Source organism: Pipra filicauda, unplaced genomic scaffold (genome assembly GCF_003945595.2).
Source record: "Pipra filicauda isolate LSUMZ 115617 unplaced genomic scaffold, ASM394559v2 scaffold137_size4652046_pilon, whole genome shotgun sequence".
Classification (NCBI taxonomy): domain Eukaryota; kingdom Metazoa; phylum Chordata; class Aves; order Passeriformes; family Pipridae; genus Pipra; species Pipra filicauda.
The window spans coordinates 2,227,864-2,245,783 of record NW_024103851.1 but is presented as its reverse complement, the minus strand read 5'-3'; the positions used below and the strand labels follow the sequence as shown (position 1 = coordinate 2,245,783).

General features: G+C 42.8%; 1 protein-coding gene across 1 annotated transcript in view; it reads right to left on the bottom strand.

Annotated features, from left to right (window-relative positions):
* Positions 1-15,551, bottom strand: part of EGFR (epidermal growth factor receptor) — a 155,782-nt gene extending 140,231 nt beyond the window's left edge. The window contains exon 1 of the mRNA XM_027715037.2: positions 15,093-15,551. Coding sequence (XP_027570838.1) covers positions 15,093-15,198 — 106 coding nt within the window. The 5' untranslated portion in view covers positions 15,199-15,551. The remainder of the gene's footprint in view (positions 1-15,092) is intronic.
* Positions 15,552-17,920: the final 2,369 nt, after the last annotated feature.

The window sequence follows — 17,920 nt, the reverse complement described above, 5'->3', positions numbered from 1 at the left end:
AAACTACCTTAAAACCTCTCCTAGTCTTTCCTAGGTCTCTTGCCTTCCCTCCAACAATTACATTTTATTGTACAGAAACATTTATAATTTAACACTCTAAGGTTTAATAGACAACAAAATATCTTCATATGCACACCCCTCAACACAGATTCCTTGCTATCAAATACAATACCAAAATTCCTTGCAAAAATGTAATATGAAACCTTATCCAAAATTTAAAAATACCCATAAATCAAAACTTCTGATATTTCCAAGTACTCATGACTTCCATTTCAACCATCTTCAGCAGCTCACTGTCAAGAAATGCCAAGTATCTGCCCTCACCAGTCACACCCTATGAAAGTGTCACCAGTGGAGCCTCTCAAAACCATCAATCCCTTCTACAATGTCATTTTGGTCACCTGTAAAACAAGACTCTTGAACCTGTACAAACTCTAGGCCTATACAGAACTCATCTGATTTCGAAGGGATTGCACACAAACTTTAAATAATGCATCTGTCAAAGAGCTTGCTGAATTAGAGCTATTGCCAATTATTTCCAATAAGAAATTGTCTCAACTTCTGAAGAAATTCATGCCCTCCTTTCACTGTAGCATTCACCAAGTGTTAAGTTCCTACTCCCACTTTAGCTACGTGCACTTTAAAAATCTGTCTAATATACTTTTATAAGTGCTACATAGACAGGAGCTGCTTCAGTACCGGGTGGTATAGCAGTTGCTGTGGTAACACCATTTTTTTCTTAAATTATAAAGCAAGAGTGCCAGAGGCCTCTATATACTAGAGAACTGCATATTAACATATCATCTCAGGGTTATAGTAAATAATTCTCAGAAAGAGAGCAAGAGAGCGATGAATGCACATACACACACACACGCTTCTTTGCAAGAACTCCCATGTAAAAGCTTTGGCTTTAACACATCCAGTGTGTAAGTGAAATGCCACTCAACTCCATCAAGTTAATTCCAGCAAGTTTAGAGATATCTCGCTTTTGCTAAACCATCAGACCATTGCTTTGGCTGGCATAACTCAATGCTGAAACCACAGTACAGGGCTTTACACAGTCTAAAGAATTCACCCATATTAATCCCATTGAAAAATATACCTAGAAACAATCTTTTAGGAAAAGAAAGTGGAAGGACAATAACCAGAATGTGTACTTAGTCGACTTGCCTTACTCAGGTAAAAGACTCATTTCAGGTTATAACACCACAAAACCTTGTGATGTGATTATCATCTTAACTTGCGTCTTGGGAGAATTACTTTTTGATATAGTGTTCATATAACACAGTGTGGTATTCTCTATCAGTTTTTCCCTTTAAACTAGACAAGAAGAGTTTTCTTAGGTAAATAAAGTAATAAAAAACCCTGATCCTGCAGTCCTGGTAGGCAAAATATCCATAGACTTCAAAGGGATATGATGCCTACGGTTTGCAGGATTGAGTCTGAAAAGAAGATGCATGTCCCTGTGGCAGTGTTATTGCGACTGAGAAGCAAAAGTTCCAGATTTTCTTCTTTCTCCTCCAGCTCTCCATAGTTTCACCTTTTCTGTAAACTTCTGTGCATGCAGCTTTTCTCCAAAGCTGCATGCTCTGAAGCTGGGGAGCCAAACCGTCTTTGAGGCCCTCCTTGAATTCCACTTTACTGCCCACTGTCAAATACATCAGGAAGGTGGAGATGGAGTAAGCAATTTACCAGTAGGCCATTCAAAGACCATTAACTCAAGAATTATGTTTTTCTGGGATAAAGCACTACTCAAGCTGCATAGGTGGAGACTGGAGAACACATCCCCTAGGACACCTTCCTACCTCTACCATCACACCCCTAAAGAAAATTAAGCAAATCAATATGCGCAAGCGATAACTGTAGGAGGACAGACCTTGTGTCTATTTAGCAACAAAAACATTTCTGTTCTCCTCCTCCCCTGAATATAAAAATGAAACTCCACCTACAGGCAGGTAAGGCAGCTCCTCTTTTGCATCCCATGCTGCAGAGGTGGAAAGTCCATGTTCAGCTCTCCATTATGCTTGACATTATCAATGCATCTGCATTGGTTATGTTGAATATCACCAATAAAATATCAGACCTGGAGCAATTCACTGCTTGACTAAACTAATGACATATTTTCCTGCTCTCCTCACTGCATTATCAGTGCAGTCTTAATAGATATGTTGCCTAATGCACTGTTAAATACCCTGTCCTATTTATTTTCTTGCAAAAGAACTTCCTTTTCTTCCTGCTTTATATTAAAGCCTTCTTGCATCACACTGTGGCCAATAATTTATTTAACCAATAATGTGGAAGAGATGAGGGGAAAAAAAGGAAAGGCAGGAAGACAGAGATCATACACTGGCACAGCTTTTAAGTTATAGACAAAATTTAAGTGCTTCTGCACTTTTTTTTTAGAATGGTTCATTAATGCTAATGAAAGTAATTAAGGCTTTTTAATGTTCACGTTCTAATAACTAATGCAAAAAAACCCCACAGTGAAAACAACAGAGTAGAAGTACAGCACACTTCGACTGTTTTTCAATTTTCATACAAACCCTGAAATAACATTGCTGTTTCTGCTGACCTAGTGAGAACTTGGCAGAGGTAATGAAAAGGTGCCTGTTCTCTACACACAGACAGGTGTAAACCTACCTCAGCCCAAGCCACGTGTGGGACTTCTGGGCAGTTACAGCAATTGTGGACCTGACCCATTAATTTTTAGCTGATAGTATTTTTTATTATTTATTATTACACTTTCAGAGCAAAAGTCTTCTTTTATGTAACGATATAAACACAATTGATGGTAGCAATTTATTCCAGGGGCTGAAGATGCTCACTGGCCATCTAACAATGGATGGAATTATTGCTGACAATTTTACAAAAGCTTTTATCAAAGTTTATGGGCCATTAAGCCCAACAGTGCGATTACCAGTACGATATCATCACTCTCAGTAGTACAGTGTTGGCCCAGAACAATCCATTTTCTAATCCTGTCTATTATAATCAGTCTGTTTACTTAGAAGTCATATGTTTGCTGTTTCTGAAATGATCCGAGTCTTTGAAACAGTATTTGAGTTTAGTCCATAGACAGGATCCAATCAGTGCCATATTAAATCAGGATAAAACAGCCTTCCTTTCAAATGTCCATAATCAATTCAGGTTTTCTCTTCGTAAGTTGAAACACAAAACACAGGTGTTTGCTAAGCATACCTGTATTAAATTCCATGATACAGGCAATACAATAAAAAAGGTAATATTTCTCTCTAGAACATCTAATAATTCAGTTCTTGACCTGAGTTTGTCATTCACACTTTCCATGTCCTATGCTATCCGGAATTAATTTGGCTCATAGTAACTAATAACCAGACAGAAAAGAAACAGAGAAGGTGTTAATTAGCTATTTTTACTCTTGATTCACTGAATAATGTGTGTTCATTGATGCAAACTAGACTGCTGCTGTTCAAATCAAGATGACCTTCATTTAGAAAAAGGGTCTGTTCTTCCTTTTTTGCACATGATAAATCTTTCAAGTGTCAGGGAGAATTATCCACAAATAGTGATGGGAACATCTTACGCACTGCTGAACACAAACTTCCATGGTGCTGGATTAGCTCATCTACCATAGACATCTGTGATAAAGTGATGCTGCCTTGAGGATCCACCTCATTAAGGAGGGAAAGAGAGAACAACAGCAGACCTGAAGCAATAAAATGATTAACAAGAGCACCTTGCTGAGCTTATTAGGTAGGAAACAGACTGACAATACCATTGTTCAAGACTTAATTACTTTTTGAAGACCAGATGAAAATGAGAGAGCATTTCAGTGGTCATCCTTCCAAACAAAAAGACAAATATCAAACTGGTCCATTAACTGGACATGTAACACAGATGCGTTAAGAAATAATGAGATCCTACCAGATAACTGATGATGCTCAAGTTTTGACTTCAACTCCTATTGCAGACATCTTCACTCCAAGAGGTCAAATTAGGAACTACAGATTACTTTTACACTGAATTAGAAGCACTACAACTCAATTACTTCTGCTCCTTTACAGGTAGGTGGAAGTTGAGCACACAACATAAATATGGCTTGCATGTTTCCCTTTCCAGATCTGCTGTGAAATACTTATCCCTGCTCCTACTCTCGAAGACTGAACCTCTGCCATTAATTTTTGGGTAGTGATAATGGCATCTACTCAGATGCTACAACCATGGCAATAAAGGTAAAGCGTGGAGCAGATACCACCTTGCAAGCGCTTCACTCAACCTGCTGCACCAGCTCAATTCTAACGTTAGCTTTCCTCTGCTACTCAAGTGAAGCTTCAAGTGGAAGCCTGTGCTCTGTCCCCAACATATATGAGTATACAAGGACCAACCAGAGAGGTTTTCATTAGAAAACCAAACACTACATGGTCCATTTGTACAGACGATCAGTGCACTGCCAGCCACTGTGTCTCACTAAGGACAGTCTCACCCAGTTTGACCCAGAGTGATCAGATACCAGTCAGAATTCAAATACAGAACCTGAACACTCTTCCTGGGCATGATTCATCTTCTGTTCACATTACCACAGGTCTCTGTTGGGAAAGACCTGAATCAGTACCTGAGGGAGTGGAGATGGGACTGTCACTAGGTTTTCTGACAGTTGGTGTTTAGGGAGTGACTTCTGTCCCTTAATCTGGCTCTGAAAACGAAGTCACACTTCCACCACTTCCCAACTCTCATCAAATGCCAAGGGCCCTACATCCTACACACTGCTGTGTGGTGCAAAACCCATGTTCATGCGGAGACCCAACAGCTTCAATTATGGTCTAGCTGTGACAAAGCAGCTTCCAGAGTCAAGATTTTGCCAACCAGCACTTCTGTTTCCAAAAAATTGGTTTGTTTTGTTCTGGTTTAATTGGTTTCTCGCTTGGGGTTTTCTGTTTGTTTTTAAGAGGGGAAAGAAAAAAACCAAAAGGCATGTACTTGATGCTGAACTAGTCTGAAGAGCAGTAAAACAAATTGAATTCTGTTCAGTAAGTGAGAATGTCAAAATTCAATTCATGAGAAACAGGTTGCAATAAAAATGGAGGAGAAAAAACACTCCTATGGAGTGTGTTTGACTAAAGGCACTTTCTGTTCAGCAGTTTCCAAAATGTCATGCCAACTACTCATGGGCTCTCACTCAGACTTGTGGATATCTCCCCCATATTTCCATGGGGGAAGCTTTCCTTGTCTTCCTGTGCTCACTAGATATCTCTGTACCTTCAGACTTAACATATGAGAAGCAAGTTTGTCGAACTTTAGTCATAACTGCTCATACCACAGCTGTTCCTTCCCAATGATTAAAAGAAATGAAGATTGTTTTATTTTTTTCCCAGCTCCTAGTTTGTGCAAAGTTCACCATCAATGCCTTCAGGTAGGAGAACCAGTAACTTCCACTCTCAGAAGAAACAGCGATCACATATGCAAAATGGTATTTTTATCTGGCACTGAAGATCTGATATCTTCATTATTTTGAAAGGCTCTTCTATCAAACAGGTATTTATAGTGTCTTGTGTACCTTTCATGCTATATTAAATGAAAAAGTTGGAAAGAAACATGGTAGTAAAATTTTCTCCTGAATAGAGCAGATGATCACTCAGCCAGTAGATCCCCACATCTTACCTATTTCTCCATATCCCCGGGGTGTACCTTCAACCAGAGCTACTCAGTACCTTTGACAGTCCATGGTCTATTTTCTTAAATTAATTAACATTGTTTTGTACATGGTACAACCAGGGATGGCAGAATAGTAAAGTGACCGCTTTTTTAAATATTATTTTCACAACACCAAAACTACCTAGGATTTTTTGATTTGATAGTACAGCTACTTAACAACATTAGGGAAAAGGCTAAGATTTTTTCTTCCTTATCTTCCACACTGAATTACAATGCTCTCATTCCAAGTTCAAACCCAGCAACATAAGTTGCAGGTGACCTACAAAGCAGGCCCCTTGGAAACACCAGGAACAGCACGTAATCCATGAGCACATCTGAGAAAAGCAGTTTTCTGCACCTCGGGTTATGCAACATCCATGGGAGCTGATGGCCCAGGAAGACATGAAGGAAAGTTAACACTGCAGCAAATTGTAAATGTTTGGGAAGCACCTGTCTGAGAATTCCCCATCACAATTAAAGAAAATGGAGGTGCAGTTGACAAGGTGACCTCTTTTTCCTATTAAGTGCCTGTTTGTGGAAAATTAACAAGAAAACATAAGTGTTGAAGACAGAGCACAATGCCACCTGTACAAAACAAATGCGCATCTCATTTTAACACAAGCTTTGGTTAAGTGGCTTGTGTTGAAATGCTACCTAGCATTCCAAGTGTAAACCAGCTTAATCATATCTATTGAAAACCACATAATAAATAACATGAAATATGCAGCATGCCATCCTAATTGCAGAGGTTGTCTCATTTACTAGAAGTCATTTATTTATTCAAATGACTTGAACTACGTGATTCAATCTGAATCATGAGAACTAGTTACTGATTTGTGCAAACAGCCTCTTACCTCTTTGCTAAAGGCATTGTTGAAATAACTGACCCAACTGCTAAAACAAGCTTCTTCCTTGAACCCTGCCTCCTTCCCTAGTCTTACCTCCTGAGTGAACTTCAAAGAACATCATTGTTCTATAAAAACATAGTGAACATAAGAATTAAAAAAAAATAATCACAATGCAATTAATTAATGCAAAGGAAAAAATGCTATTTTCAAGAGCAGAGAATTGCTTGTGAATAGGAACTGCATATGCAGCCATAACTGCACTTTGCAGAATTGAAGTACACAGCTCTCAAGAAGAAATGTTCACTACTTCAGACGTAAATCAAACTCAACTTTCAGAATTGCACATATGTCTCAGACATAAGGCGGGGAGTGGGGGAGGAAGCTAATACATATCCCCAGAGAGAAGTAACTAATATTTGGGTATTTTGGTTGGTTGGTTGGGGTTTTTTTTAAGTTAGGCCTTACGAATGTGAAAACTGCACAACTGTGCTACAGCTACATAGAAAGCATAATTTAGGAAACGATTCAGACTTTACATCTGCTTACACCCAACCTTGATTTGCAGCTACTGTCTCACACTGCTGTTATTCTGGGAGGTGTTGGGGCTTCCCCTGAGGTTGTGGAGCAAAGGGCCAGGCATGCCGAGCCCTACCCCAGGCAGGGAATGAGCACACTTCAGTCACCAGGAGCCAAACCAGATGCACGCCACCATAGGTCACCTCATCCCAGGCTCTGGCCAGCCTCCATCAAGTGACATGTCCCCAGGGAAGGACAAAGAGGACGGCCTTCATCCTCTGCATGAAACGTTTTTTCAAAGCTTGCGAATAAGCCCCAAAGAGGATGTTGGTTACCTTCAGCTCCAGGCAGTGTTTATCATTGGCTTGGGCATGGGGCGAGAGACCAAAACAGTAGCAGGCAACTTCAGTAGCCAGATGTGTTCCCTCAGGCAACTATTGAAATTCTTTATGGCTTCGATCCCATGACTCAAGATAGGTAAAATAATACTTTTCCCTATCTAGGAAGAGTGCTATGCGAGCTCACAGTGCCCCAGTGCCAAGACTGGCTGATTTCCAGGGCTCTTCTGGTTATCTTCATATTTATTGCTGAATCTGGTGATGGGAAGGCAGGGATTATACCACTGTGTTCTGATTACCAAATGTGCACAAAACCCATTCCCACAAACTGATAATTTTCTTCTTATAAAAGCCAGAGCTAAAATACTACTATACTGTCATCAAGACAGCTGGTTTATATCCTCCTCTTCTTCCTTCCACATCCCCTCTGGAAAACATCCCGCATGACATGGTCCCTGCCGAATCGCCCAACCTCACTGGTCTCCATGCCCAGGGAGGAGCTGAACACCCCGACAGAGTGATTCTGGCATAACTGCCTTTGCTGCTCCTGCAGATTTTTATATTATCAGTCTGGGATGGAGGGGGCTGGCAAACCCCTCACTTTTCGAGGGAGCTGGAGGATACTCCCAGGGATGCTACCCATCCTTCACAGGGCACCTTTGCAAGGTAAAGCAACCACAGAGTGGTAACCGCTACACAGAGGAGAAGGCTTTTAACCCACACAGAAGCGTTGCTGCCCCTTGGGGCATTGCTACTGCTCATCAGCTCTCACCCCGCCTGCCCAAAGCCCCAGCCTGCCTGCTTCTGCACCTCCAGCAAGGCAGCTGCAAGCCTCAGGCTCCTCCTCCAGCAGTTAGCAAGTTATGGTGAAGGGTCCAAACATACAGAGACCAGGGAGGTAATAGATACCAAGCTTCCTTTATTTATTTATATTTCATAATTTTTATTATTTCATTATTTCAATCGATGAAAATAGCAAAAGTGATCACAAGCATTTTGGACTGCCTTTATCTCTACTTAATGTTCATCTAGATCAGAGCAGAACTATTTATGTGTATGTAAATGACAATTTTTATCCCACCCCTAAAACTTTTTTTTTTTTTTTTTTGTGGGGAGTAATAGAGAGTGGGAAGGAGTGAATTGAGTGAATTGAAGTTAGTTCATTAATTTGAGCTAAACTTAGCAAACATGCCTTGGCCAAAAACTAACTGGGAGGGAGGCATAAGAAAATCAAGTGGTATTCTGGTATTTTCAAAATAAACCTGCAAATTTTCATTTCAAACAACATTTCATTTTCCTTCTTATCCAACTTAAAAAGAAAATAAATGGTCTCAGATTAAATTTGATCTTCCAGATTATATTAAAGCAGCGCTTTTTTGTTGGTGTTTTGTTGTTGGGGTTTTTTTTTTCCTCTTCACTTCACTAAAACCACCCCCTGACATATTTGTTTCAGTTTGACTGGAAGTTGTTCTTTTTCTCCAGGTTTGGTTTTTGGTTTTGTTTTTTTTTTTTTTTCTCTTCAACCACTGAAACAAACAAAAGCCACACATGATTCAATGCCCTCTAATAGTACAACATGCATGTGAACACGTAGATGTTTACTTTCATGTACACAGATGTGCTGAGAAGAAGGAGGCACACTGGCAGAAGGAGGAACCTTGCATCTGCCCTGCATGGATATGTCAACAGGCAAAACACTCTTTGCATTAAAACTTCAAAACCAAAGCTCACACATCTTTATGGGCTACATAAATCCAGTGCTTCTCTCTTCTAACAATGCCTCCTGTCCTTTAAAAAATAATTTTAATAAGGTGCAGTGTGGTGGCACATGTACTTAGCTCAGCAGCCAACCCACATGGCCACATCTTTTCACTCTGGTCATCAGAAAGTTTCCTTGTTCAAACACACAATCTCACAAATGGGTTTCTCATGTTTCTTCCCTGTGAGCAATCCTCAATAACATTATTAAGCACAGAGAGCACAAGACCCACACCTACACATTCTCCTTATACGACAAACTACGAAGCCGCGTAGCAGTTCTTAATAAATAACCATCTTGCTTCCACAGAAATAGACATTTATTTTGGTCCAAATTTGCTGTACAGAGCAGTACAATTTTTTTCCACGTTCCCTTTAAGAATTACTTCTTCTGCCCATATTCATGCCAAATGTTCCATAACTATTTCTGAAGAAAAAAATACTCTATTACTCAATACTGTTAGGTCAGCAGAATTCAGCCCTAAAAAGGGAAGCATTACTGTCCCATTTGCCATAGTTGGAAGTCAAGTAGTAACACATCAAAAACCATAATGGTCTGAAGCACTACTAGGTCTCATACTTCACCTACTAATACAGTGTTCCTGGAAGAAGGGATGCAGAAAAAGGTCAAACCGACACGTACTTAACAGGATCAGTGCGTACTGCACAAGGCTGAACAAGGATGTCAAAGTCCACACAAAACATTAAGCAGAGGATTCCCACACTGTGTACCATTCATCCCTGGAAAAAAAGACTTTACCTGAACACTTTCTACCCACACCTACACAATGTGGATAAATCCACAGTGCCAGCTCCCCATGTCCTCATGCATTTCACAAGCTCTCCAAAGCCGACAAGTATGAATAGCAGAGATCCTCAGGAATGGAGAACTTCTAATGAGTCACATCCAACACAGCTTTTATCCCACCTTCATCACCAGGATCTGGAAATGTGTACCACTGCATCAGCTTCATTTGAAGTGTGCATCCCAGAGGTGAGGGTCTGTCTGCTAATCCCTCGTCATTATCCCTGCTCTCCTACCATGGACCTCAGCATCACGCAGCTCCTGGTGATTGCCCCCATCACAGGTGTTGAGTGAAGTGCTGCTTATGACCCAGAGAGGTAAGTTCTGCACTAACTTCTCCAACTGCACTTACAGCAAGATGTGTTACTCAAGCTAACCTCGAGGCAAGCGCAAGACAGGCAAGTCTCCCTGTCACGGCAGTAACTGCTGCTTGAGTATTCATCGCAGGCTACACACCTCCTACAAACGCTACAAAGCAAACCTGGGAATTGAAAAGTGAGAACATGCCTTCCACTGAGATGCAAAGAAAGCTCTGCTGCATTTCCTAATAACTTTCTCTTTCTGGTAAAACTAGCAAAATTCCAGCTGTGTCAAGTGCAATTCCTGTGCCAGATGAGTCCTGACTGACAGAAGTGCATTTTCCCCTAGTAAATGCTCGAGGAGAGCAGTAGAGCAGAATGGGCTTTTGAGAAATTATAAACACAAACAGAAGATGCCGAATGCTATTCACACATTTCCAATTATTCTAACTAGCAGGTAATCTTTTTACAGAATTAGGCCTCACCCTCATTTTGACCAGTCTAATTTTATAGAGTTTGTCATCCAGGTCAGCCCAGCAAGCATTCCTAATATAGACCACAGAGAAGATGCTTTTGTAGGTACAGCCGGTTCTGGTTCCCCCAATAAAGTTCTACAAGTCATAGCATTTTTCTGAAATTTCTATTACAAAAGCTCTTTTGCAATACAGATCCAAGTCTGAGATTTGACACAAGTTCTTGTAACTGTAAACAACAAAGTTTATAACATAACATGCTGACTCCTAATTTTGAATACATATTAGTTCTTTCTGTGATAATCCACTCTCATACGCAGCATTACTGTACCCTCTCATGCACACATGCTACTGAAACCTGGACTAGACCAGGGGTTTGTAGCAATATCAACAGTTCCTATGCAAAACAATTCCATGAAGGTAGTGTCATCCTGCTGAAAATGAAGTAAACCTTTCACTAGGCTTGTTCCCAAAGAGCTATTAAGCAAAGGCAGTTTGTGCTCAAGGAAGATAAAGACACCTTCTGAACAAACTGGTTTGGCTAGTCAGCTATCTTGCTGCTAAAGCTAGCATATCCCAGTGATTTCAGTGATACGTGGATACCTAAATGTAAAAGTCAGCCCTGAGGACCATAATGGCATTGTGCGACACTCCCCAAAAGTCTCTCTTTATAAATTAACAAATAAATTACAATGGACTACTCTGAATGTAAAGTCTCCAGGGCATTGATCTTGATTTTCTATTTATCTGGAAATCTCTTAATATACTCTTAATGCAAGAAAAAACATATTTGTATTTACTATCACTTCAGTGCCTAGCTTGTTCACCATGCACACACACTTCACTGAGGGGCCAATCTCTTTTGTAATATTTTGCACAGTCACTGCATTTTGCAGACTGCCTGAATTAAGGAGATGCTAGTATTTTCCTTCCCTTCCCTATTTGTCAGAAATTGCTCTTAATGATGGCATTTGGGTTTCGTTCTTCATCATTCACACACTGGAGTAAGAGTAGGTCTATACTCAAGACTATTTATTTCTATTATCTCACCAAATTGAGCTGTATCAATATCTAAGTTGCCATATCTCTAACTCTAACTGCATTTACCATCGAGACTACACAGATTTATTTTAGTTTCCAAACCCAAAAAAGTTTGGTCGCTTACCAACGAGAATAAAAAATAATAAATGGTTGCATAGACAAGACCTCAAATAATAAATAACTAAACACATATATTAGCTCCTGTATCCACACAGAAAATTCCACTTTTATCAGTGATGATACAAACACAGGAATGAGAGAACAGTGTACCCGCAACCCTGGGAGTGTAACAGGGGCATCCAACACCTGGTACCTGGTACGGAGGCAAGCAGAGACCATAACTCCTCAGCCAAGCTGTGGATGTGTGGGCAGCTGCCTGCTCCTGGGAGGCCCCTATGCTCGCTCCCACTGCAGGCACATCTCACAGGCATCTCCTGCCAGATCTCTGCTCCCACAGAGCAGTGGCCAGGTTACACTGAAGTGCATCTGGAAAGGCACTGGATGCTTGCACATAACTAGATCAAGCTCTACACAATCCACAAAGGCTAGTCTACTTGTGTACATATGTCACAAGTAAGCACAGAATAATATACCGTGCAGAAACTACAAGACAATGTAAAGGGCGGCAATGCACAATATAAGTACAGGTACAGCCCGCCTGTAAACACTGCACAGGATATTAAATGAAGCTTTTTCATTTCATGTGAAAATGAATACTTCAACATCTCTAAAGAACTTAGTCCTTTGCTTTCCAGAAAGCAATGTATGACACCAGGTACACAGAAAGTTATCACAGTTAACTTCAGCAGCTGCCGAGCTGCCCAGCACGCTCACATGCACACTCCCGACGTGGAGCGGCACACTCCCATCCCACAACGGCTGCAGCTACAGATCAAAACTAGAGATATAAAGCCAATAGAGAGGAACAAAAAGCAGTTTGCTGAACTGTAGCACTGTTACCAAGCACTGACACACAAGAAGGACATGGGTCAAATACATCCAGTCTAAGTGGTAGGTACTTATCTCAGGTACCACCAAGCAGGCCATCCACGTTAGTGGAAATCCGGACTAGTTCCACTGTGGTTAATGTGGGTCAATATCAGAGCAGGTAGATTGAGGTGGGTATTGATCCCCGTGAGTGTACTTCAGTTTTGAGCAATGCTGTTTGTTTCCAGGATATGCTCAATTAGGGGTTTTTTTGTATACTCATGACTACAATGTTATAACTAAACCAGTTTTCTCTCATGCATATTCAAAAAACTAATTCTTAAATTTTGGGAAAAGGCAATTGCATTTAAATTTCCATTCAAACATTATGTTGATTAGATTCTATAGGTCGATTCTCTGACATTCTTCTAACAAAAACATTTGTCCAGGCACTAATTTTTTTTTGGAGATATCTCCTTTTGCAAATGGAATCAATCAGGTTGAAATTTTAAATAATGTAATCTCCTATGCAATTTGAACTTCTAAAATTCGGTCCTAAAACTCAAAAGAGTTTTGCATATATATATGAAAGCACATTTACTTTCAAAATTGCTCTGAATTCTGATGTTAGGTTCTATCATTTGACCAAGCAGGCAGTCCCCAACATGTGCTGATACTCTGTTAACCTGTTGGGCCTGCTGCTTTAAATCAGTATTTCACAATTCTCAAATGTTGCTTTATTTTGTATTCCTGAGTAATTTTCTTACTTATCTTCAAGTGTGGGGAGAAACAGCGAAACTAATAAAGACCAATGAATCGATTAATGCTTCCTGAAGAAATCCTTCTGCCTTCACCTCTATCACTGAGCCTCCAGCTCTTACCAGAGGAACAGTTACTTGCTGACACAACATCCCAAGAATTATCTCCACTGGCTTTATCACTTAGCTGTTGATTATTTAGTAATCCTCAAATAACTGGCACCCTACTAAGTTTATGAGACACAGAATTAAACACTATAAATAAGGTATTTCTCCTCACACTTTACCAATATTCCACAGGGCATGTGCACCTGAGACTGCACCTCAAAACACTTTTCACGCAGGCAGAGCAGATGGAGTCACTTTGCTTCTCATCAGTTTCAAAGGGTGAGGAAAAATAAATAAATAAAAAGAAAACTGGGAAGAAAAAACTGCCTATGTTACATCAACAACAGGTATGAACTTGATTTCTGGAACAAGAGAATCTCTCCGCTTTTTAAAGGTTGTGCAACCAGTTCTTTTGGATGGGGTGTTTCTCACTTTCAGGGCGGCTTTACTATCCACAGTCACGAAAGACTAACTCAGTTGCTGTAAGGCATGCACCAGCTCTTCTAAAAACTAATTCTCTTCTCCCGCTTTTTCTTTAAAAAGAATGAAAGGGAAAAAAAAAAATCAAACCACCCAAATCTGCATTTTTTCCCCTGGCTGGCAGATTTCCAAGATAAAGAGGACTGCTCTCCGGCTGGAACAGCAGCCGGGGCCTGCTCTCCAAACTCACAAAAGAGAACACCACACACAGAGAAACAGCGACGGGTCTGACCGGCCAGAAACGTTTTCTCACCCTCTAAAGCAGTTTCTCAAATGAAAAAGGAAAACCCGACCACCAGCCCCACGCCTCTAGCCCCAGAGCCAGCCCGCGCCATGCTGTTCCCACGCACCGCCGGACTGGGGCTGGCAGCGCCGGCGGGGTCGGGACGGGACGGAACGGCGGCTCCTTCGCGCCGGGTCGGGCAGGGATAAATCACTCCTCTTTTGGGTAACTGGGGAACCAGAACCCGCATGAAGTTTCCCCTCTTTACAGTCACCCCAGTCCCAGGTGTATGCTTTTTTTCTATTATTAGTATTATCTTCTAACAGGACAAGCGGAGGAGTCCAGGTCAGAGTGACGGCGGGTTACCGGAGCGGCGCTTACTCGGGAACTACGCGGCTTTTCCCCGCCGCCACGGCGCGGGGGTGCCGAGAGCGGCGGTGCGGGGCTGAGCCGGGGAGCGCGCTCCGGGGAGCGATTGGGTAACGTGGGAAGGGGGGAGGAAGAAAAAAGAAACACCAAAAGGAAAGAAGCACAAACGATGAGATGTGCCAAGGCTTATTCCCATTTATTTCCTCCACCCCCACAAAAGAAAATAAACCGAGAATCAGGAAGTCGGGGCTGCGTGATCGCTGTTACAGCTTTGGTTTTCTCCCCTTTTCTCCTTTTTCTGTGTTTTTGGATGGGTGGGTTTTTCGGTGTCTGGTTTTTTGGTTGGTTTTGGTTTGGTTTTTTTTAAGGAAAAAAAGTAGTTGGACTTTCCCCTCTCCGCTCCCCACGGCAGTCTCCCGGGGCGCAGCCGGCAAAGCGGCGGCAGGACCCCCGCGCCCCGGCCCCCCACGCCCTCCTACCTTTCTTTCCCTCCACGGCGAGACAGAGAGCGAGGCGCCCCAGCAGCAGCACCAGGACAGCGGCTCGGCGGGGCCCGGCAGCGGCGAGGGGGCTGCGGCCGCCCATACTGCGGGACCGCCGCTCCCTCGGCGAAGTGGGTGGGGGGTCGGACGGGACGGGCGCGCAGAGGATTCCGCGGAGCCGCTCCTGCTCTGCTCCTCTCTTCTCCCGCGGCCGCGCTCAGCTCCTCTCGGGCGCTCTGCCCTGCGCGGCTCCGAGCAGCATGCTGGAGGGCGACCGTCGAGGTCTGCGCGCACACGTGCGTGCCCCGCTGCGGGCGGGCTGCTGCCTTTCTCCTCCTCCTCCTCCCCCCTCTGCTCCTCCTGCTGCAGGCGGCGGCGGGTGCGCGGGGGCTTGCGGAGCGGTTGGAGCCGGCTGTGGGACGGGGTGCGCCCGGCTGCGCTCTCTGCTCACTCGCGGAGCACAGGGGCTCCCTCTGGGGACGCCGAGCAGGAGGAGGAGGAGGAGGATGGGGAGGGAGCAAGGAGGACGGGGGAGGAGGAACTGGCGGCGCCTTCCCCGCCCAGGTGGAGAAGGGGTGGACCCGCCACCTGTCCCGGAATATGGCACGAGGGGAGGTATGAGTGGGGTGGAGGTAGTTTAGTCGTTCGTCCTTGCTCGGAAGGGTGGGGGAGATTTTCTACTTCCCGGCAGCTTCTGTCCGGCAGCTGCCAAAGGCATGAGCGTGCATTTGCGCCGCTTTTCGCAAAAAAGTGGCGTGGCCCTGGCACAGCTTCTGTCTTTCCTCCCGGGAGTGTTGACGGGGGGCAGAGGATTTGCGGGAGTGCGGGCGCCCCGGGGGGGTTTGCAGCAGAAACGCTGTCCTGCCCCGTTCTTTAGGGAGAACTGTCCCGTTGCAGCGCCAGGTAGAGGAGTGCGAGCGAGGAAGGACTGAGGCCTTTTACCGGGGAGCAGCAGCGGCGAAGCCGCTCCAGAGGTTGTCTGCTCCCTAGGGGAGCATCTCCGGAGCTCCGGCCTCGTTTCTTCTCTCCGAAATCAGCGGAGCCCGCTTGGCCTCTGCGAATAGTCCTGCTCTCGTTCTCGGCATTTTGCTGCCAATACTTGCAAGGCCAAGTGTGTGGGTGAAATAAAACCGCGCTGAATTTGTGTGTTTTTAGCACACGGATAACAGGGGCCGTATCTGCCCGTACCGTTTCTATTCCCCTGCCACCAGCAGTGAGAAAGTGCTCCTTGTTCCGCGTAGCAAGTTACTTAATGAACACACAATCATACAAGGTTTTTTGAGGTGCTCCAGGGACATCCACAGACATTAAACAAAAGAGGGCATGTACAGTGCTCCTTCCCTCCAAGAGGCAAAACCAAGCTATTCAGTGTTCATTAAAACGTGCTTATGGTTACAAGCTCTTTTTCTAACAGGCTGTTCCTCTGGAAAGTGGGAGGAAGCACTGTCTTGTCGCTCAGGTACGTAAATACGACATAAAAGTGCCACTTGTCCGGGCTGGGATTTCTTCGAGTAAATCATGATTCAACACTCAAACTTGTGAAATGATGATGGGTAATTTCTTCATAAAGTTCTTGAGAAGACCTGGGTTACACAGGCAATAGGATATGAAGTGTTAAAACTGTAATGATTAAGTGGGAACTCCAGAACTGAAGTCAGTAACGACAGGAGGTTTGGGAAACTACGTGCTAAATGCCTGTGTCTATCACAGGGCACTGGAACACAATAGATTGCAAAATAGCCACTGAGTGTACCTTTACTTTCCTCTGTTATGCATGTTCCTCCGAGAGATACCTTACTCTTCTTCTACCAGTCAACTTCCTCTGTAAAATCTTTTTTTTTTTCTGAGAGTTTAACTAGTTACTGTCTTAACCAGGCAAAGAAAACTACCAACTCATTTACTTATCCTAGCACCTGACCAGCTTTAACCGTGTATCATCTCACCATGCCTGTGATCATTTATTAAGAGGAATTGGGTTACAACTCAGCTTTTGAATGCTGTGGCTGACATTCTGGTTTGATTGTATTTTGTAAATAATGTGAAAGATGTACTTCGAGGTAAACTCAGACATTATTAACATCCCAGGAACTCTACTCATGTGATTGGTTTCATGGTTGTAACTGAGGGCAGAACCTCAGCTTACAATACAATATTAATGCAATTTCCTTCCAAGATTCTCATACAGTGCAACTTTGTAAACACAGTGTGTGTGTGGTTCATTTTGATTTATTTAGACAAATAGGAGGATCTTTAAAAGTGAGAGACCCAGGAAAAAGAGATCAGCTTCTAGGGAGGGAAGATTTGCAAAGCATCCTCAGCACACACTGATGATTACAGCTTGCATTATAAGAAAGGAAGTGCAATTAAGATAGCCAAGAAATGAACTTCAGTTCTGTACTAAATAAAAATATGCCTCTAGATGTGGACATTGAGCATCAAGCTCAATGTAGGAGGCAATAGTTTTTAAAATCTAGAAAAAGAAAGGATTCAAAGTGACAAATGAAAAACAAACTAAACATAGGAAAAAAAGAAAACATCTTTTGCATGTGAACTTGGTGGAGAAACTTGTCCAAGTCCCGTCCTAACATGCTAAAGAACAAATACTTGCTTTGCAGACTTTTTTTTGTGCAATAATGATTCTACCTGCTATACTGAGCAGGAACATTTCATGCTTGCTTCATCTCCCATCATGTACTGTCCTGACATAAATGCACATAAACTCAAGTATTTGATCCAAACTAAACTCCTCCTTCATTGCCAGCATGGTGAGCAAGGAGAGCCTAGGCAATTTCCCCTTTAATTTTTTTTCCCACACTGCAGATATC